Source organism: Euphorbia lathyris, chromosome 10 (assembly GCF_963576675.1).
Source record: "Euphorbia lathyris chromosome 10, ddEupLath1.1, whole genome shotgun sequence".
Lineage (NCBI taxonomy): Eukaryota > Viridiplantae > Streptophyta > Magnoliopsida > Malpighiales > Euphorbiaceae > Euphorbia > Euphorbia lathyris.
The window spans coordinates 5,805,264-5,825,256 of record NC_088919.1 but is presented as its reverse complement, the minus strand read 5'-3'; the positions used below and the strand labels follow the sequence as shown (position 1 = coordinate 5,825,256).

The 19,993-nt window shown below is 33.5% G+C and overlaps 4 protein-coding genes across 8 annotated transcripts; 2 read left to right on the top strand and 2 right to left on the bottom strand.

Moving 5' to 3' along the window:
• Positions 1 to 233: 233 nt before the first annotated feature.
• Positions 234 to 2,015, top strand: LOC136209287 (berberine bridge enzyme-like 17). The gene has a single exon (XM_066000716.1). The coding sequence runs from the start codon at positions 277 to 279 to the stop codon at positions 1,870 to 1,872; it is 1,596 nt and encodes a 531-aa protein (XP_065856788.1). The 5' UTR covers positions 234 to 276; the 3' UTR covers positions 1,873 to 2,015.
• A 4,104-nt stretch (positions 2,016 to 6,119) lies between these two features.
• LOC136208462 (uncharacterized) lies at positions 6,120 to 9,294 on the bottom strand. 2 transcript variants are annotated; one of them, XM_065999364.1, is made up of 3 exons: positions 8,888 to 9,294; positions 7,480 to 8,688; positions 6,120 to 6,655 (listed from the first exon to the last, which is right to left on the bottom strand). In XM_065999364.1, exons 1-3 carry the CDS (start codon positions 9,041 to 9,043, stop codon positions 6,596 to 6,598), a joined length of 1,425 nt encoding a protein of 474 aa, XP_065855436.1. In that variant the 5' UTR covers positions 9,044 to 9,294; the 3' UTR covers positions 6,120 to 6,595. The 2 variants fall into 2 exon arrangements, with proteins under 2 accessions (XP_065855436.1, XP_065855437.1); XM_065999365.1 differs by having other exon boundaries at positions 6,120 to 6,646.
• A 272-nt stretch (positions 9,295 to 9,566) lies between these two features.
• On the top strand, positions 9,567 to 15,176 carry LOC136208714 (short-chain dehydrogenase TIC 32, chloroplastic-like). Of its 4 annotated transcripts, XR_010677246.1 has the most exons (11): positions 9,568 to 9,816; positions 9,937 to 10,052; positions 10,441 to 10,672; positions 10,750 to 10,829; positions 10,918 to 11,071; positions 11,227 to 11,305; positions 11,537 to 11,621; positions 11,711 to 11,757; positions 11,840 to 12,004; positions 13,336 to 13,620; positions 15,038 to 15,176. XR_010677246.1 is itself a non-coding variant. In XM_065999835.1 (10 exons), exons 2-9 carry the CDS (start codon positions 9,947 to 9,949, stop codon positions 12,002 to 12,004), a joined length of 948 nt encoding a protein of 315 aa, XP_065855907.1. In that variant the 5' UTR covers positions 9,567 to 9,816; positions 9,937 to 9,946; the 3' UTR covers positions 13,331 to 13,813. The 4 variants fall into 4 exon arrangements, 3 of the variants coding, with proteins under 3 accessions (XP_065855907.1, XP_065855908.1, XP_065855906.1); XM_065999835.1 differs by lacking the exon at positions 15,038 to 15,176 and having other exon boundaries at positions 9,567 to 9,816; positions 13,331 to 13,813; XM_065999836.1 differs by lacking the exons at positions 13,336 to 13,620; positions 15,038 to 15,176 and adding an exon at positions 12,141 to 12,528 and having other exon boundaries at positions 9,567 to 9,816.
• Positions 14,684 to 19,545, bottom strand: LOC136207999 (terpene synthase 5-like). Its single transcript, XM_065998856.1, has 7 exons — positions 19,423 to 19,545; positions 18,877 to 19,150; positions 18,413 to 18,785; positions 18,058 to 18,276; positions 17,461 to 17,596; positions 15,057 to 15,302; positions 14,684 to 14,974 (listed from the first exon to the last, which is right to left on the bottom strand). The coding sequence occupies exons 1-7, from the start codon at positions 19,519 to 19,521 to the stop codon at positions 14,684 to 14,686; spliced, it is 1,638 nt and encodes a 545-aa protein (XP_065854928.1). The 5' UTR covers positions 19,522 to 19,545.
• Positions 19,546 to 19,993: the final 448 nt, after the last annotated feature.

The window sequence follows — 19,993 nt, the reverse complement described above, 5'->3', positions numbered from 1 at the left end:
AACGGAATGATTAATTGATTACAATTTACGCAAGTTCAGGGAGTTAACTGAACATTTTATGCAAGTTCAGGAGGCTGTCGAGACACTTTGAAAGTTCAGGGGGGCAATCAGCCATTTTGGACAAGTTCAGGGGCAAATGATGTATTAAGCCATATATATACATATCAAAACAAATCTATACCATATATCAGAAAACAAGGTAGTCTAATAAATTCTGATCTCATTTTCTGAGTATAAATACCAAAGGAATAAGAAAACATCTCAGTATCAGAAATAATGAAAATGATTCAACCTTCACCCTTAATATTTCAGATCATCACCATTTTAGTTTCTATTTCTCTGGTAACTTCTGAACCAAATATCCTTAACTTCCTCAAATGCCTTCCTGCTCATACAAATTCCACAAAATCCCCAATTCTAGAAACTGTTTATACACCAAGAAATTCCTCCTTTGAATCCAAATTACTTGCCTATATTAAAAACAGAAGGTTTCTGACCTCTAAAACCCCTAAACCACTTGCAATCATTGCTCCCAAATGCATAAACCATGTTCAAGCAACTGTTATCTGCGCCAAATCTAATGGTCTGCAGATCAGGATTCGAAGTGGTGGTCATGATTACGAAGGTCTTTCCTTTATATCTGATGTTCCATTTGTGATCCTTGACATGTTTAATCTACGAGAAATCTATGTGGATTCGCGTGGTATGAGTGCTCAGGTTCAAGCAGGAGCAACATTGGGGGAGCTTTATTATGCTGTTGCTACTAATAACACTGCCGCCGCCTTTCCAGGTGGGGTGTGTCATACTGTTGGGACGGGCGGTCACTTTTCGGGAGGAGGGTATGGAAACCTGATGAGAAAATATGGTTTGTCTGTTGATAATATTGTTGATGCTACTATTGTTGATGTTAATGGAAATATACTTGATAGAAAATCAATGGGTGAGGATCTGTTTTGGGCAATCAGAGGCGGAGGCGGAGCGAGTTTTGGAGTTGTTGTTGATTGGAGGATTAAATTGGTGTTTGTTCCAAAAAAAGTCACTGTTTTTAATATTAGTAGAGGCCTCGAACAAGGCGCCACCGATGTTGTTTATCGGTGGCAACAGGTTGTTACCACACTTGACAACGATCTTTTTATACGAGCAATGCTAAATGTTGTGAATGGTAGCAAAGTAGGCGAAAAGAAGATCGAGGTTTCATTCGTTGGCATGTTTCTAGGGCAAAGTGAGAGACTATTGGAGATTGTGAAGAAAAGCTTTCCCGAATTGGGTTTAAAGAGACGAGATTGCAAGGAAATGAGCTGGATTGAATCAACGCTTTTTTGGGATGAAATTCCTCAAGGAACACCTATTGAAGTTGTGCTCGAAAGGCCGGAGAGAGCAAGTGATTTTGTGAAGGTGAAGTCGGATTACGTGAAAAATGTGATTCCTAAATCCGGTTTAGAATCTATATGGAAGTGGTTGATTGAATATGATCTCAACTATATGCAATGGAATCCTTATGGGGGAAGAATGCACGAGATTTCGGAGTTTGATACCCCGTTTCCTCATAGGGCTGGGAACCTGTTCTTGATCCAGTATGCTAGTATATGGTATAACGAAGGCGACACAGAAAGAAGAACGGACTTGTTAAGGAAAATGTATGAAGCAATGACGCCATATGTGTCGAGAAATCCAAGGGAAACATTTCTCAACTATAGAGATAATGACATTGGAAGAAATCCTAGCAATTTCACGGATTTCAGGAAAGCTCGAGTTTATGGGCAAAAGTATTTCAAACACAATTACTGGAGGTTGGCAAAGATTAAAGCTAGAGTTGATCCCGATAACTTCTTCAAGAACGAACAAAGCATTCCTCCTCTTTTTTCATCTTAAATTAGGAAAAAATTTCTCCCAAAATAAATGTTCACTATATACTTATTGCATAATTGGCTAGTTTGATGAAATAAATGAATTATGAAACCGATTATTAAAATTGAATAAATTCAATATACTTATTTTCTTACTGTTTCGTTTTATATTGGTTCCTAGCTAGTGTTCTATCAATAATACACTTATTTGGGCAGCATAAGAGAATTTATATGTGTATCATATTGGTATAGTACTGCACATGTAACTTTAAATAGTTTATTCTGATTAATTATATGTATTTAGGAAATAATGAGGCTCGTAGATGCGAATACTTTTTCGGTGGCAATGGCTTGACTGGCCTCACAATCGGGCAGGTCGATAGATCTCCCTTCGGGATCTGTCAATGCTCTAGAGGATATGCAAACTCCAACAAGTTTGAGTATATTTAGCGTAGGCCCCCAAGGGTCAACAGTCATCGCTTGATGCTAGGGTATGGAAACCTGTCTCGTCTAGGATTCATTCTAACCTTTTTAGGGATCCTTATGTTTTCTCTTGATGATGCAACGAAGGTAAAGCAAGCGCGTTGTCCTTTGAGGCGGATGTCCTACAAAACTAAGAAAATAACTTAGTTGGATTCCCAACGAGGATACGTCGATTCTCAAGTCAGTTATGGTACAAAGAGATAAAGTGTGATTCAATAAAGATAAAGATCTCTAATAATTATGAAGTATAAAGTAACATTTCAAGGCTAGTTGGATCCATTTATCCGGGCAGGGAATTCATATTCTAAATAAAGCAACTTACTATATCTCATTATGAAATGACTCAGAGAATCTCTGAATTCCTAATTAGCGTGTGCTAGATATATCTATGTGCCCTGATTATAGTTCTCCTAAGAAGGTAAGAAGAGATCAACCGGCATTATTGTAGTATAAGCTTCCAAAATATTGAAATCCAGATCTAGTCTACTATAGGGAAGGAGTTCATCTCAAGGAAGAGGCTGAATGAGAAGTTGAGTCCTTTTTCCACTTATGTTATTAGAAGCTCCCCTATACGCTCGAATATAGTCTTTAGGCTAGAGTAAGCATGTGGATGTAGACAACCATCCCTAAGGATAAAGGATGTGTCATGTCCTTATAAGTGTCTTATTCTATCAAGGCAAAGGTTGCACATTTTTTGTTTCCCGAGAGAGACATCATTTTGAGAAGGTTCTCCCCTCAATAATTATAGAACATGTGGCCAATAGGTATCCAAGGAAACTAAATATCACATTTTACATATATAAGAGCAGGAGGTTTAGATGGGATTACACTCCCTTTTCCATTTGCTTTTCTAAGATTCAAGCCTTATTTTTCATTCACATCCTAAATAGGTTCTCTTACTTGGAGTTGTGTTGATGTACCTGGTGGTGAAGTACCTAGAGTTGTGCCTAAAAAATTCATCCTAACACCTGGGTGTAACTTTTAGGCTTCCACTAGGTCTGCTCGGGCCTGAGCATTCCGTTCTTCAATGGAATCTTTAGCCACATTATTTCTCTCTCCATCTGGACTAAGAGTGAAGATCATTATTCATTGGACAAGATGGATGGATTTCAAATTTTCTAGAATCTCTTTAGTTAAGAACTAAAAGATAAGTTCTTATTTGTGAAGGAGAAGGATGGTAAAAAATTCCCATCCTGGAATATGGGCGGACAGTCGGTGAAGGTCATTAAGGTGGATTTAACGGAGGAGGAAAAGAAGCACCTTCGTTCCGTTTCTGAGATATCAGATGAACATAGAGATACAAACTTGTCCTGAACTCTTACTTGGATAAGAGCACAATGTTATCTTATGACCAATAGAGAAAGGAGTATCAATATACTTTAAAGGTTCTGATAGGTAACTCTATTTCGTTTTACTTTTTTTATGATATTTGGCTTCTATTAGTGCAAGTGACCAATCCATAGAAGACTCTATTTTCGACATCTTGAGTGACTTTAACTTTGTTGACCTTATTCCAATATAGGAATTGGCAGAGGTGAAGGAAGCTACTTTACAAGAGAAACTTCAAGAGCTTCCACCTTGGGAAAAGATACCGCATCCCAATTACTTGTATCCTAGGGATCACTTACCTAGCCTCTCTCATGATGGAGTACGTTCTAAAGACAATAATAAAGTTGAGAAGGGAAAGAGCAAGATTGAAAGTGATGAAGTGGGACCAACGTCCGAGGATGCAAGTACATGTCCTTCAATGAGGAATCTCGAGGGATTCCACTTTTCGGGAAAATACCGCGTGACATTGCATAGGATCTCAGAGATTGTGTGTACCAAGTCTTCCTCATGGTAGATTGAGCTTTGGAAAGAAGAATGAAGGTACCTCGTGATGCCTCTAGGAAGACCCGAAACTCCTAACACATGCATATTGCGGATGAATCAAGTCTCCCACTTGGTAAAATCTGAACTTATTCTTTTGTGCTTTGTTGAAATATAAGTGTTAGAAGCTATGTTGTGTTTGTTGAGGAAGAATCCACCCTATGAGGGTTCTATGAAATGTAACCTTGTGGTGAAGAGTGTGAGCTTTATAGAGTACTTGGTGAATGGAAATGGCATCCCAGGTGAGAGACAATGAGGGATATTTAAGAGTTGAGGGATAGTGTCCAAGTTAGTAAAGAAGCGAATCTAAAAGTCCCGAGATCGTTAACTCAAAAGAATGGAGGAGTTTATACAAGTGTTCATGACATAACTATGAAGTGGGTTGAGAAGTGCCGTCGAGATATTCCATTTGATGTTGGTAATGGACGAGTACAGGTTGAGCATAACATATGGGGTAATAATGTGAGGGATAGAGAAGTCCTCGGATATTAAACTCAAATTTATGTTGAGGTTTTGCAGAGTGCTCAAGGGATTGCCTCGAATTGGGTTGATATGTGTCGCGGGGACATTCCATTAGAGGTCGGCTATGAGCGAAGAAAATTGGTGGCTAGTCTTTAAGTGCAGTGGAGACCGAGAAGGTCTGTTGCTGGTTCGTTCGACATGTCGTGAGAATTTGGAAGAGAATGCAAGATCTTGTAGCGAAGTGGTTCGACAAGCTTCGCAGAGATATCCCATGTTGGGGATGACAATCGAGGCAAGTCACAAGTAAAATATATGATGAAGTTCGTGTGACGAAGTGGAATCCGGAAGCTTGTAGAATGGGCTTCATGAATTCATTTCGGATATTCCTTAGTTCGATTTGAAAACTTTGAGCTCGTTCAAGATCGATGAGTTTCTCCATACTCAACAAGTAACTTGAGGTCATGTTCTTTTCAAGAGATGAGTGTATGATGCGGGCATACAGTCAACTAAATGTGTAGAGATGGGTAATGAGTGAAGCCAAGCCAAAGGGGCGACACACGAAAGGGAATTAAAGGAAATTCATGTGAAAAATAGATCCCATATGCCGTGTTGAAAAGCCGCATGCCGTTTGGATTTAAGGAAAATATATATAAGAGAGTTCAAAACCAAACCCACACGCAGTGTGGACTTTATAAAGGCCACCAATCCTTTCGAAATGAATCTCACACATCGTGTTGACTTTTTAAAGAGCGTTACTTTGAGAGCTTTTGTTAGGGTTCATCCTCAACAATAGGGACTTTACAATTTCTACAGGTTTAGCTCGTGAATATTAGGGGTTTCCGACTCCTTCAAATTTAGTTTGAAAAAACTCTGTTGATTTAAGGTCAAAATCAACACCTATCGTCATTAATTTGCACCATAAGCACATGAATAGACTTGAAAAATAAAAATTATAATTAAAAAATTATAATGGATTTTGTACAAGTTGCATAAAAAAATTAAAATATTTTATCGAATTTCAAAATATTAATCTTTACTTTTACTATTAAATCACAATAAAAAAATTGAATTTTTTTTAAAACTAATTGATATACAACCAGTGCAAAAAAATAAAATAAAACAACAAAGTGTTTTATAATGATATATGAAATTGATCTGACTTATCTATATAAGAATAAAATTGTAAGTTACTAATAAGAATTAAATTAGATGATTCTAGATGTTAAAGACTAAAATTAGTCGGTAAAATTGCTATTAACTATACACTGTTATTTTTGCTTCTTATGAAAAAAAAAATAATGTGTTCTGTCTTGTCCCAATTTCTATAAAAAAAATGGAAATAATAATAATAATAATAATATTTTTTTTTTGATAAAAATGCATACATCATTTTATAGATACGAAAACATCAAGTACAACAAGAAAAGTAAATAATAAAACTTTACATAAGTACAGGCTATGTCTATTACAAAATCCATAAAAGTAAAAAAAAAAAAACGATTACAACGAACAAAATAAACCATTAAAAGTACAAATAAAAAAACAATAGTCAAAATATATGGGTAATTAGCACCGACGGTCACACAAGTTTGGACAATGTCCCCAAACAGTCACAAAAGTTTGTTTTGTCTCAATAAAATCACTTATGTTTATTTTTGTCCCAATAAAGTCACTTTGATCATTTTCCGGCCACTATCTCACCAGAATTGATGATGTGTCATGTAATCTGATATTTAGCGCCACGTCAATGCCAAGTGGCTTAGTTAAAAATATTTAACCTAGGTAAAAATCACCATTCGTGACTCTTCGTCTTTCTCTTCCGCTACACTAACCCATCGTCTTCTTCCGTAACCTGATCTTCTTCCTTAACTTGATCTTTTTCCAAATTGAAATCAATATACAAGCCCTAAAATTGATTTGGTTCTTCCTTTTCTCTAAATCGACTGATTCCTTGCTTCTCTTCTTCCATTTCTTCTCCGTGAAATCTGCAAACCCTAAAATTGATTCCCATTTTTCAACAATTTCTCATGAAATCTTTCTCTAGGTCCATTGGTTCCTTTCTATCCGTGAATTTTTTTCTTTAAATCGTTTGGTTCTGTAGTCAATTGGTTCCTATTTTTGGTTTCATATGATGGGCAAGGCTATTTCTCATCTACATCATTGCCTGATGCAACATCTGGACAGCAAGCCAACCATTCCATGAAGACAATATGCCAAGCAACACATAACTTGAAGAGGGGTCACACAATTGCAAAAAAAAAAAAAAAAACAGCAGAAAATAATTTGAAGTAGAATAACACGATGCCCCTTAGCCTCTTTTTTCACATTATGAAATGTGAATACAAGAATGATTATAACCAGTACCACGGAAAGGGCTAACAAAGTCATTATTGTGATATGTTTGATCTTATCTTAGTGGAATCTAATTAATTGACCAAGTTAGGATCAGTGGTCAATGTTTGAATTTGAGCTCAGTGTTAGTAATTGATGGATCTGTGTTTTGTTAATGTGTTATGTTGTTCTGTTCAGTATTAATCTCTCTGCTTTGTATCTGTTTTAATTTCTGGTTGTCACAACTTATTTTAATGGGAGATTTATATGCTTATTTTATAGGTCATTGCTACCTTTTTCTTTTTCACCTGGAATGATACTGTGTTGGTTGCAAACAGAGGTATAATTGTCTGTTAAAAACTTGAGAAGAGATTGCAATGAGGATGTAAAATAACTTTATCTAATACTTAACAAATATTAATCCAATCCATATAAATAAAATTATAAAAAAGCAAGATATTGAACAAGTGCAAGTCCAAGTCCTTACCTTTTGACGATCACTCATGAATGTGATATCTTTGCCATAGTGCAAGTCCAAATCATTACTTAAATTCTCAAGAAACCACATCCACGTGTCAGTGCTTTCGGTCAATACAATTCCCCACGCAATTGGATATATGCAGTCGTTTGGATCAATACCAACAGCAGTAAGTAGCTGACCTCCATATGTGCCTTTGAGCCAACAACCATCAATACAAACAATTGGCCTACAACCAGTTTTCCAGCCTATTTTCAAAGGAGCCAAACAGACGTAGTATCCTTTAAAGACCCCCAATTCCCTCCATAATACAACTGTTGAACCAGGATTTGTTGCCTCAATATCTAGCTTATAACTCAACAGTTTATAATATTGTTCTTTTTCTTCACCATATATCCAACTCAATGCCTTCTCCCTAATCTTGTAAGCTTTTGATCTAACAATTGTATATGCAAAATCTCTTTGAATACACCTAATTATTCCATTCACTGACCATTCTCGATCTCCCCGAAATTGATCAAGATACTTCTTAGCTAACCACTCAGCTGTTGCATGCCTATTTACAAAGACTTTACTACAAGTGTGTTCCAAATGTGAAGATTTTATCTGAACTGTGGGATCATCGGGATCACCCTTGTTGACAGGAGCAGCATAGAGTCTGAATTTACACTTGTCATTATCCTTGTTGTTCTTGTTGGAATGACATTCACAAATGCATCTTTTAAGGTCATTGTATGGAAAATATATATCAAATCGGTGCTTAACTGACCAGTTCCTGCAAGCCAATTTGAATTCTGCAAAATCTCGAAATAACATTCCCGTTTCAAGTGATGGATCATAGTAATCCTTTTCCACATCAAATTCTGGCCATCTAATTATATCTTCATCATCAGAATCTGATTCTGAATGAAGTTCATCTGACGGGGCATACTCTGTGTCTGCATCAGAAACATCATTCAAAACAATTTGGCTATGCACAAGGTTACTATCTACCTTCTTGTATGGTCTGCCTCTAGAAGCACATGGGTCAATCCTTCCTTCTCTTTCATTTTTCTGTCTTTGTATTTCATTCACTACTTCGTTATAGTCATCGTCCCCATACGGGATGTCATAGTCATCATCCCTCAGTTCATCATCATCTCCCATCCCGATTGCATTTCCATCTATTTCTTCCACATTACGATGACTATCATCTTCTACATTTACTTCAGCTTCCTCCTGCAAATTAACATTAACAAATATAGCTTCTCAAACCGTGTATGGGATTATTTTGCATTTTTTGTTATCAAACAGTGTATGAGACTATCAAAGCTTCTTAATTAAAAACTCTAAACTAATACAAGAATGATTTCATAATCTTATAAACTAATCAAGAGTTTTAACAGACATTATTAAGCTATTAGTTTGTGGCTTTTACCTCTTCAAGTTCATGATCAGCTTCATGATCTTCTCTGGCTGCATTATGATCTTCATTCACTACATAATGCCCAAAAGAATTATATTTTTCAATATCTTCCAGTCCTTCGTCCATATTAGCCTGAAACGATTCTTCGACAGTCGGTGTATGTATCATCGTCACCAGCAAATTAGTGTTTCTCTGTTAATAAAAAAAGGGGTTTTCATGAAAGAAAGGAACTGAAAAAGATGGAAGCTATCAATTATGTAAGAATCCAAGCAACTCCAGAAGAGAAATTCAAGTAATCGATTGTCTAGGAAGGAATTGCCATGGCGATTTTTCTTTTGTAAGGTTTAGAGAAAGACGAAGAGTCACGAATGGGTTAGTGCAGCGGAAGAGAAAGACGAAGAGTCACGAATGGTGATTTTTACCTAGGTTAAATATTTTTAACTAAGCCACCTGGCATTGACGTGGCGCTAAATGTCAGATTACATAACACGTCATCAATTCCGGTGAGATAGTGGTCGGAAAATGATCAAAGTGATTTTATTAGGACAAAAATAAAAAAGACAAAATTTTTATGACCGTTTGGAGACATGGTCCAAACTTTTATGACCGTCCGTGCTAATTACCCCAGAATATATGCCTCTTTGCTGAAAAACATATGTAATCCCAATAATAATAATTTTTTACTTCCTATCTATGTGGGACCAAAAACACATTGTAGGAAAGGCTATCTACTTTCCAGTGCTATGCATCTTCTTCCTGCTACTCAGGTTCTTCTAGGCAGAGGTGGCCGCCTGGAAGAACCACCCATATCCCGGTGGTTCCAGTGGTCGGAGGTTCGTCGGCCCTCAAAAGCTAAAAGAACTGAAGGTAGAGGTATCTCCAGATAATCCTATCCACGAAGCAGTGCGAAATTAGCTGGCATATCAGCTAAGCAATAATTGGTCCGTTATTAATTATTATTACTTTAACATTATATAATTAATTATTGATTCCATATGTATTTAGTTGAGTTTAAACATAATTAGTTTCTTTAATTAGTTGTGCAATTTCAATTTCATCAGGAGCTTCAAAATGTGGTTTGTTGGATGGAAAGGGGCATCTGGATTTTCAGCTCGTTCCACAGCTGAGCAAGTCACTCAAGGGCTTGATGGATCTTCCCTCACTGCTATTGTCACAGGTCTGCTCTGTTTTATTTAATTTCAGCTTTAATTTGCAGCGAGCAGGCAAATATGAATGGTTGATTTGAGTTTTATTGCTTTTAATCTTGCTGAAAATGTCATAATCAGTTTGTATTACTGCAGTTGAATGGAGAGCAGGCAAATATGAATGGTTGATTTGAGTTTTATTGCTTTTAATCTTGCTGAAAATGTCATAATCATCTTGTATTACTGCAATTGAATAACTGAACTATAAATTGATGACTATTGATTGCTGATGGTGGTATTAATTCATGAGTTTTCAGTTGACGATGGAAATTGTAAACTAGTGTTCTGGTTTGAGTAGGAGTTTTAATCGCTAATTTGATCTTGAATTCCTTTTTCTTTTGGGGGTCGAATTAATTTTAGGAGCATCAAGTGGAATTGGACTGGAGACAACAAGAGTTCTTGCACTTAGAGGTGTTCATGTTATTATGGCAGTAAGGAATGTAGAAACTGGTACAAAAGTCAAAGATAATATACTTGAACAAATTCCCTCTGCTAAAGTTGAAGTTATGCAGTTAGATCTCAGCTCAATGGCATCTGTTAGGAAATTCGCATCTGAATATATTTCATCCTGTCTTCCTCTGAATCTTCTTATGTAAGAACTCTAATTACTTTATGACTTAACTCGAATTCAATTCTATTATAGCTAAACTTTGTGTTCTTGGTTTGAAGTAACAATGCAGGCATCGCCCTAGCTCCTTTCTCGCTTTCCCAGGACAACATAGAACTGCATTTCGCCACAAACCATTTGGGTAAATGGTGCATCTAAAACTATACAAGTTGTCTTAATTAAGGCTCAACTTAATCCGTCTCTTGATGAAATTGCATAATCATCTGCAGGGCATTTTCTGCTGACGGACCTTTTGTTAGAGACCATGAAAAACACATCCCGCGAAAGCAATACAGAGGGTAGAATTGTTAATGTAGCGTCAGTAGGTCACGACACTGTGTATCCCGAAGGAATTCGGTTTGACAGAATCAATGATCAGTCAGGGTACCATTCTCTTCTATCTATGTAATTTGTGTCAGACATAACATAAATACTATTTTGGGGGTCTTACATGTATCAGTTTGAACTTTTGGATTGATAATGATAACCAATGCTCTATGCTTCTTAACATTGCCTTCCTTCTTTGTGAGGATTTACAGATATACTCCTTTTCGTGGTTATGGACAGTCAAAGCTTGCTAACATTTTGCACGCTAATGAGCTTGCAAGACGCCTTAAGGTACTCCGTATTTTCTAATCTTAGTCAATATGATGCTCGATGTTTTAATTTTTCAACATAATTTGTTTATCTACCTCATCAAAATTTGAACCTTCCTATATGATCCTTGTGGAAATCTGAAATTCCCAAAAGTTGCACATAAGCATATTACAATAGGTTGCTTTGCTTTATCTCTAATTCGAAAACCGAAACTTGAAATGGTCTATACATGGCTAAGATTTTGCTGAACAGGAAGATGGAGTGGATATAACTGCTAATTCACTTCACCCTGGAATAATTGCCACAAGTATTACACGACATCACCGTATTGTTGGTGGTAATTCTCTGAGCTCTTAATTCTCTTCAGCTATGTTCTGTTGAGTGAGGATTATGCTGCTTGTTATACATATCTTTGGCTTTTTACAGGCTTGGTATCTCTATTTGGTAAATTTGTGCTACAGAACGTCGAGCAGGTACGTCCCGTGGCATCAATTTGAACAAGTTTAAGCCAATTTGCATCCTCAAAATCATTTCTTATACATGGTTTTGATTCAGGGAGCAGCAACTACATGCTATGTGGCATTGCATCCACAGGTTAAGGGGGTAACTGGGCAGTATTTTATGGATAGTAACCTAGCAAAACCAACTTCCCTAGCTACGGATGCAGAATTGGCGAAAAGGCTATGGGATTTCAGCTTCAAATTGACCCATCCCAACTAGGTAAGCATTCATATCCACAATTGGCACAGATGTTTGTACATTTACAAATTTGCTTGAATTTCTTGGTGAAATTGTGCTAAATTCAAAACAATTTCATCAAGAGACCCAAGTTTGATGAGCAGTGATTGATTGACAGAAAATCTGCTTTGATTGATTCCATTAATAATTGGGATGTTCATGATAGTATGGATCAAAATAAGGATTAGAGTTTCATTGCAACTCATTGATTACTTGAAACAAGTGTTCAAGAAAAAGCCTAAGCACTCAAAATGCAGAATCCGTTCCGATTTTCTCCGCATAGGACCCTTGTGCGTTTTTAGCCCCCTAGCTGTTTTTTGGCCGCCTAGACGCCACCTAATGACCGCCTAGTGACCATCTGCGCATGGATCAAAACAAAAACAATTTTTTTTATTATTATTTCATTTTTTGGCTTTATTATAATCAACCTTTGAACATTGTGGCATGGTTATTGGTGAATTGTGTTTATTATTTTTGAATATTTTTATTTAATTGTGTTCTCTTCTTGTTTATGTGAAATGGTTGTTAAGACTTTAATAGTGACCACGTGGGCATCGATCAAAACAAAAATGATTTTTTTTTAATTTTTTCGCTTTATTATAATCAACGTTTGAACATTGTCGCATTGTTGTTGGTGAATTGTGATTATTTTCCGTTATCTTTATTAATTGCGTTCTTTAACGATATTGTTTCATTGTTTTCGGTGAAATATATTACTTATAGACATTATTTTTTACTTATTTCAGCCGTTTTAAACGTTGCTTTGACACACTTTTAAAGATATATCATGCAAATATATACATATTTTTTATATATTAAATATTTTTTTATTATTGTTATTTTTAGATAGGATAATATATATTTTAATTGCATTTATATAAGTTCTTTATTCATAATTGAGAAAATTCAAAAATACAAATCCAACTAATCCTCAATGAATTCTAAGGGTTCTGTAATGAATTTTAAGGGTTCTGTCCGCTAGCCTAGCATTTTTTACAACTACCTTGGCTTAAACACATGATCCATGTTGATATAAAGACCTAAACTATACGCATCCTCTTGAACTTGTCACTTTTGGTCATTTTGCCATCTGAACTTACGGGACGATCTATTTACCCATTCAACTATTTAAAAGTGGTATTAGCAACTCCCTCGTTTCATTATAATGGAAACAATCATGATATGTTCTCATTGCAAGCACTAATGTCATAATAAAAAAGGTTATTTTAATTGCATTTATATAAGTTCTTTGTTATAGTGTTAAGTCATTTGGGTTTATTATAAGTGAGTCCATTATGATTTATGAAGCTCAGATGGACTTTCGCCGACATAAAGAGGAATGAAGGGTTATATTTATGACGTAAGTATGAACTGAAGGCAATCGTTCGGTCATCTTCATGTTGTCGAAGGCAACTCCTTAAAAGATATCTTGGAAGACATGTGGACCAATCAAAACACTGGATTCTAAATACACGCTTCCCATTCTCATAAACATAGTGGCACGCAAAGATAGGGTTCACTGACCTATCGTAAGCTTCCACGTGTCCGAGATATCATTCTAATTATCTATAAATAGCTGAGGCGATCCCAAGATCGAGGTAAATCATTTCTAATCATAAAAAGTACTTTCTTGTTAGTCTTTGATATTCCCAAGTTTATCATCTAACTTAATCATCAGATAGGGTTCGCCAGTCTACGGCCCTTTTTCTGACGGTTGTTGTGTTCTCAAGTGATCAACGTTCTAATCAAGAAGTCAACATACAGAAATACGATCACATTCTTTATTCACAATTGAGAAAATTCAAAAATACAAATCCGACTAATCCTCAATGAATTTTAAGGGTTATGTCTGCTAGCCTAGCATTTTTTACAACTACCTTTGTTGAAACGCAGGATCCATGTTTATATAAAGGCCTAAACTATACGCAACTTCTTGAACTTGTCACTTTTGGTCATTTTGTCTTCTGAATTTACGGGACGATCTATTTACCCATTTAACTATTTAAAAGTGGTATTAGCAACTCCCTCTTTTCATTATAACGGAAACAATTATGATATGTTCTCATGGCAAGCACCAAGGTCATAATAAAAAGGGTTGTGCACTACTAAAACAAGTTGCAAATGAGATTAGTATGGATGGTACACAAATTCTTTTGTAAAAATTACACATAGCTTTAACTCCTTCTAAATCGTCTACATATATGTAGACTGGTTCTAATACTTCCATGAACACTTGTACTAATGTTGCAACTTCATCTTATTTCCGTTATAATGAAAATAGGGGGTTGTTAATACCACTTTTAAATAGTTGAGGGGGCAAATAGATCGTCCCGTAAGTTTACGGGTAAAATGACCAAAATTGATAAGTTAAGGAGATTGTGTATGGTTTAGACCTTATATAAAATAACGGAAATTTTTTTGCAGAAAAAATAAATCAATTGACATCAATTTTAGAGCCAAAATTTATTAAATACACTTTTAATTGTTCCAAACAGAAACAATTAAATTGAACACACTTACAAACTTAAGTGTTACAGCAAAATGAAGATAAAAGAGATCAATCAAGTCAACATATGAACTTGAGAGATGTACATTTATTAAACAAAGATTGAAAGCAAGAGAAACAAGCAAACCCTTACAATATAAAGCGGTTGTTTCGTATTACATCGGAATCGGATTAATGAACATTGCTTCGATCGACTCTTTAGACGACGATTCATATGTAAAGTAATCGCGTTCTCTGTAGAAAACCATTGACATACGAGCAAAGTTGAAAATGTACTTACGCAATATCTTCGGTACAGTTGTCTGCTTAAACGAATCTTCGTTCATGACCTTCCATTTATCGTCAAGTAATCTTAGTATCGCTTCAATCGCCTCATGTCGAGACACTCCATATTGTTTCATATAACAATCCATCCCTTTTGGAAAGTCTTCTCTCTTTGTCTCATCCTTCAAATATAGATTGAATTCTTGTGTTTAGCATGATTTAATTCTTAATTATGTGCTAATTAGATGGATAAAAAAGACAAACCTTCCTTTCTGCAATGTCATTCATAAGACGACCAAAGTACAAGGTAGAATCAACCATTGGTGGACTATTTCGTATCCATAAGATCTCTTTGATGCCCATGTTTTCGATTCCTTGAAGAACTGCCGATGTAACAAAGCCAAAAGTGGAGGATACTTTTCCAATCGGCATATACTCATCGAATGAGGGTACTACACCGTCATTTTGCCATAGTTTCTCCACTAAATAGGATCTCGCCAACTCTTTCAACTGAAGCAGTGCATTTTAATAGCTTGTTTATAACCATGATAATAATCGTAGTAAGCATTTTTAGGCTGTTTTTTATGATTAAATTGCATTTGATTATCTTCAATATTGATATTTTGACAGATTGTTTATAACTGTATTAGTAACAAAATAAATATTTTGCACATAATTGATGTTTGGAAAGTCGAATGTGACGGTTAAAAAATAAGTCAAATAATAGTAAACTAGTCTGTTCAAAATTTTGTGTTAGATAAGGATACAATTAGTCATGTTTGGAAACGTTAGAGCAAAATTGTACAATTTCGTACATTAAAAGTAAATATGCACTTTTCCAAAAATGATTGGAACAAATTTGAACTTTACCCGTATGTATATTTATTGGAACCCTTGAACTTGGTAAAAAGAAAATTGATTGACACCTTGAATTTTAAGGGTATATTGTTAGCTCCATGAATTTGTTTGAAAGGATTAATTACCTCCTAAACTCATGTGGTAGAAAAAAGGAGAAGTTTATTGGAGTTAAAACGTGTACAACTTTTAAGTAAGATTTGAAAGTCAATAGAACGTTGTAAGCATTTCAGGGAGAAAATATATTAATTTAAGCAAGACTTATAGGTCATTGTAAATAAATTTAGGGACTCATAAAAACACCTTTAAAATATTGGGGGATAAATTATCCGACCAAATTCATTGATGTATTCAGCTATATATATATATATATATATATATATAGTTTATTAGTTTTTGAGTTTATGTATATCTAACGGTGAATGAGCAAATTAACTTACTCATTAAGGTGCATGTGAAAATTCCTGCTTATACTAGTTGATTTTTTTTTTTAGAAAAACACTAAAAAGTCTATGAGTGTAAATCTAATTATTTAATCCATCGATCAATGATTTTTATATAAAATTTAAAATTTATTCTTCTGTCATTGATTAATTTCATATATGTATAATTATTTTTTTTATTATATTAATACAAGCTTGGAAAGTAATATTAATAATAAAATTATGATATTATTTATTGCATTTTTAGTTAAAAATACGTAACAAAATCTATAATAACTTAGTATTTTAATTTGAAATAATAAATATATGGTTTATATAATATTTATTTTATACGGTATTTGTTATTGAATATTTAATTAATTAATTAATTATCACTTAAATGAGACATAAATTAGACATTAATCCTAATCGGAAAAAACAAAATTTATAAAATAATTAATAATTAATTTTAATACAGGTTATTTCTTCCTAAAAAAATACATGTTATTTTTTAATAATTTATTTGAGTGCTCGATACGAAGCTTTTCGGATAGTTTTTAGGTGGATCGTCTTCAAATTAAATTTTATATGTATATTATGACTGGAACTCGAGATATCTAGTTTAAGCGTCTTGAAACCTTTAACTACTCAAATCAACCTCAATTAGTTTAGTAAAATATAGTTAATCTTACTTTTTTTAATGTAGCATGTAATAATCAGTAACAATAATATATTAATTTATCAAATATTATAGAACACCAATTAATTATAGTAGATAGGTAAACTTATCATTTTGTATGTAATTATTTATTAAAATAATTTTTTAAATATATTATCGATATATATATATATATATATATATATATATATTATAAACACTATATAGAATAACAACAATATTATATGAAAGATATGTTCATTATTTTTCGCTAAAAAAAGATATGTTCATTATTATCAAATTAAAATATTATATTATTATAAATTTAATTGCTTATTTTAATAAAAAAACACAGTAAATAAAATATAATTTATTACTAATATTATTTTTCATACATTAATATAAATAAAAAAAGATATTTTTCGAAAAAAATAATTTAATTAAATAATATTTATATAAATTATTATTTTTTTTTTGAGAATATATTTATATAAATTAATGATATAAAAATTGAGAAATCAGTATTCATACTCCTTTTGTAGAAAAAGCAAAAAAAAAATAAATATAAGATAAAAATTATTATAAAATTAATGGACGGATGAAAAAATAATTAGTTTTATCAAAATTCAAAAACTCTATTTTTTTTAAACGAAGGAGTATTTAGTAGTGGAATATGTACAAACCGAAGAACTTATAAATTATTTATGTATATACATAATCCATAATTAATTACCATTTCCCTAGAATAAGAGGCTTTATAAGAGCATTTTTCAGTGACATCCTTCTCCGTGTCTTCAAAAAACTTTAAGATACACCTTAGTAAAAATTGCATATACTCCGGCAACTCATCGATACTATCCGCAGTGAACCTGGTGTACATTTTGAAAAAAAAGTAAAACATGTAAGATAAACATCAATCAATTTTTATATTTATCAATTAATCAATAATTTACGTATATTTTAAATTTCGGTTGCCGGTTTAGTTGTTTTATATTTTAGTTTGGTTTTGATTAGTATTGTATGATAATTTCAGTTTGAGTTTTAGTAAAAAAAAATCAACTAAACCTAACCGGATAAATATTATATATACACATATAAAAAAAATTACTTCGGTATTAATATACAAATTTTGGTTCAGTTTAGGTGATTTTTTTTACTAAAACTGAATTGATAACCGAAACAATACTAATCCAAAACGAATTGAAAATATAAAATAACTATACCAAATTTTATTTCAATTACGAGAGTGATATCGGTTGACGTTTTCAATTTATGTTAAGGATATAATTGACGGTTTTAGAACGATTTCTATCATCTATAATACAATTACCTTTCTAGTGCAGCCGCAAATTGTTTGACTTCATCCATGGTAGCATATGAATCATACGTGTCATCGACCACTGCTTCCAACTGTACATGCTTACATAAAAGCATTCGAGAAAGACCGTATTGAGGCTCAAACATGTTTCCAATTGCCCATATATATGCCTCTGTAATTCTATCTCTTGCATACGGAAGATTTTCCACGATACTTGTATTTTTCCACCACCTAATATATAATATAAATCATTTTCACATCTTCATTTTTGTTATGAAAGTAGAAGAGGATTGACTCACACTTATAAATAAAAAAATTACCGCTATATATAGCTAATTAATGTAAAATACTTAACAGTTTCACTTACGTTGAAACTGAAGCCAACTCTTTTCTGTAGATTAATTGTACTCGATTAAAATCTAACTTTGCAAATTTGAGAAGAGTTTCATTCGGAGATTCATCTGCTTCATAGAATGATATATAATTCAAAGTATCTTGCCTTGCCATGTTGTGATGACATGGCGAAATCAAAGCGTTTCTTATATGTTTCTGAAGATGCTGGCTTGAATTTTCAGCTATAGTTTCAAGATGTTTTCTTGCAAAACTAAGTGCTTCATCTAATATATCTTCACCATGTATTGCTAGAAAACAAGCTTCATACAAGCAAAGGAGTCCTTTCACGTCATTGATCATACTGCTCTTGAATTCTCCATCGACATCCTTGAATTTCTTAAACACATCTGATAATTCGTATAAGTGTAAAACAAAATTAATTGAAGGTTTTACGCTAATGGAATATTAATTGTAATTGAAAATTATGTATTTACGTACCAGAGCTCATTTTATATCCATGTTGTCGTAAGACTCGGAATAAAGTTGCCAAAGTAGATAGCTCATAGTTATTATCCTCCAGGACGTTTGGGAGAATCGTGAAAATATGATCTAGTTGTGTATCGATTTCATCCTCAAAATGATAAAATACGCCAAGACGACATAATAGGTCGATGAATTCAATGTTATAACTTAATTCTTTTGTAGACTGAATTAGCATTTCCTTCACTTTTTCCTTAATTTCATCTACTTTCTTGGTGTATGATTCCATTTCCTGCTCACATATACATTAATGTTAATTTGAAATCATTTCCAAATGGATGTCGATTCGAAATGACAGCAATATGCTAATTGTTTTTCGAAGTTCAATGAGCATTTGCGTATCTCGAGCAGTGTGAACATTTTTTTTAAATTAAAGCGAGTAACCCGAAAACGCACAACTTAGAATACTAAACCCAACTTGATTGGCACCAGACCCGACACAAACCCGAACCAAATACCCATAAATAAAAATAAAGGATAAGTGAAAATGTGGAAGTAACGTACCGAATCAAGCGGAGAAATTGAAGCAAAGCTATAACCCCAAATCCCGGCGGGGACATTTCTAGAAGCACCACGAAGAACATCCTGCTCTGGTTTTGCCATTTTTGCACAATTTAAATGGAGAAAGCTTTTATGCAATTTATAGAAACAAGGACAGCTCATGTTGTATATATAATAAATAGGCAAAATATACATTTGAGTCCTTGATCAATTTATTATTTATTGTTTAAACCCTTAATCTTGTAAATAGACATTATCAATTATTTTTTAACACATTATTAAGCCATTAGTTTTTAAATGAATATACTAAATCATTGATTGATCAATAAATTTTTTAACACATTACTATTTGACGTGTTAGGCATGTGAATAATTTAGACTTCGTTTAGTATACGTAAGACTATCAGGATATTGTTAAAAAAAATTATCATTATTACATAATCTATATGTGTATCAATACGTTAAAATAGTGACATACTGATAATTCTGTTTGTGGTAAATGGAATTTAAATCATACACATAATTAGACCACTCAAGAGAAGTTTAATGTATTAAAATATAAATGATCAATAGT

Bases quoted from the DNA above. Each gene is read 5' to 3' on its own strand.
- LOC136209287 (XM_066000716.1), top strand. From the start codon at position 277: ATGAAAATGATTCAACCTTCACCCTTAATATTTCAGATCATCACCATT.
- LOC136208714 (XM_065999835.1), top strand. From the start codon at position 9,947: ATGTGGTTTGTTGGATGGAAAGGGGCATCTGGATTTTCAGCTCGTTCC. The intron at 10,830-10,917 runs GTAAATGGTGCA...AATCATCTGCAG, and splicing joins TTTCGCCACAAACCATTTGG to GGCATTTTCTGCTGACGGAC. The intron at 11,072-11,226 runs GTACCATTCTCT...GAGGATTTACAG, and splicing joins AGAATCAATGATCAGTCAGG to ATATACTCCTTTTCGTGGTT.
- LOC136208462 (XM_065999364.1), bottom strand. From the start codon at position 9,043: ATGATACATACACCGACTGTCGAAGAATCGTTTCAGGCTAATATGGAC. The intron at 8,689-8,887 runs GTAAAAGCCACA...GTTAATTTGCAG, and splicing joins CTGATCATGAACTTGAAGAG to GAGGAAGCTGAAGTAAATGT. The intron at 6,656-7,479 runs GTAAGGACTTGG...AATCAATTTTAG, and splicing joins TCATGAGTGATCGTCAAAAG to GGTTTGCAGATTTCACGGAG.
- LOC136207999 (XM_065998856.1), bottom strand. From the start codon at position 19,521: ATGGCAAAACCAGAGCAGGATGTTCTTCGTGGTGCTTCTAGAAATGTC. The intron at 18,786-18,876 runs GTACGTAAATAC...ACGAATTATCAG, and splicing joins TGGATATAAAATGAGCTCTG to ATGTGTTTAAGAAATTCAAG. The intron at 15,303-17,460 runs GTAATTAATTAT...GCACTGCTTCAG, and splicing joins CCTCTTATTCTAGGGAAATG to TTGAAAGAGTTGGCGAGATC.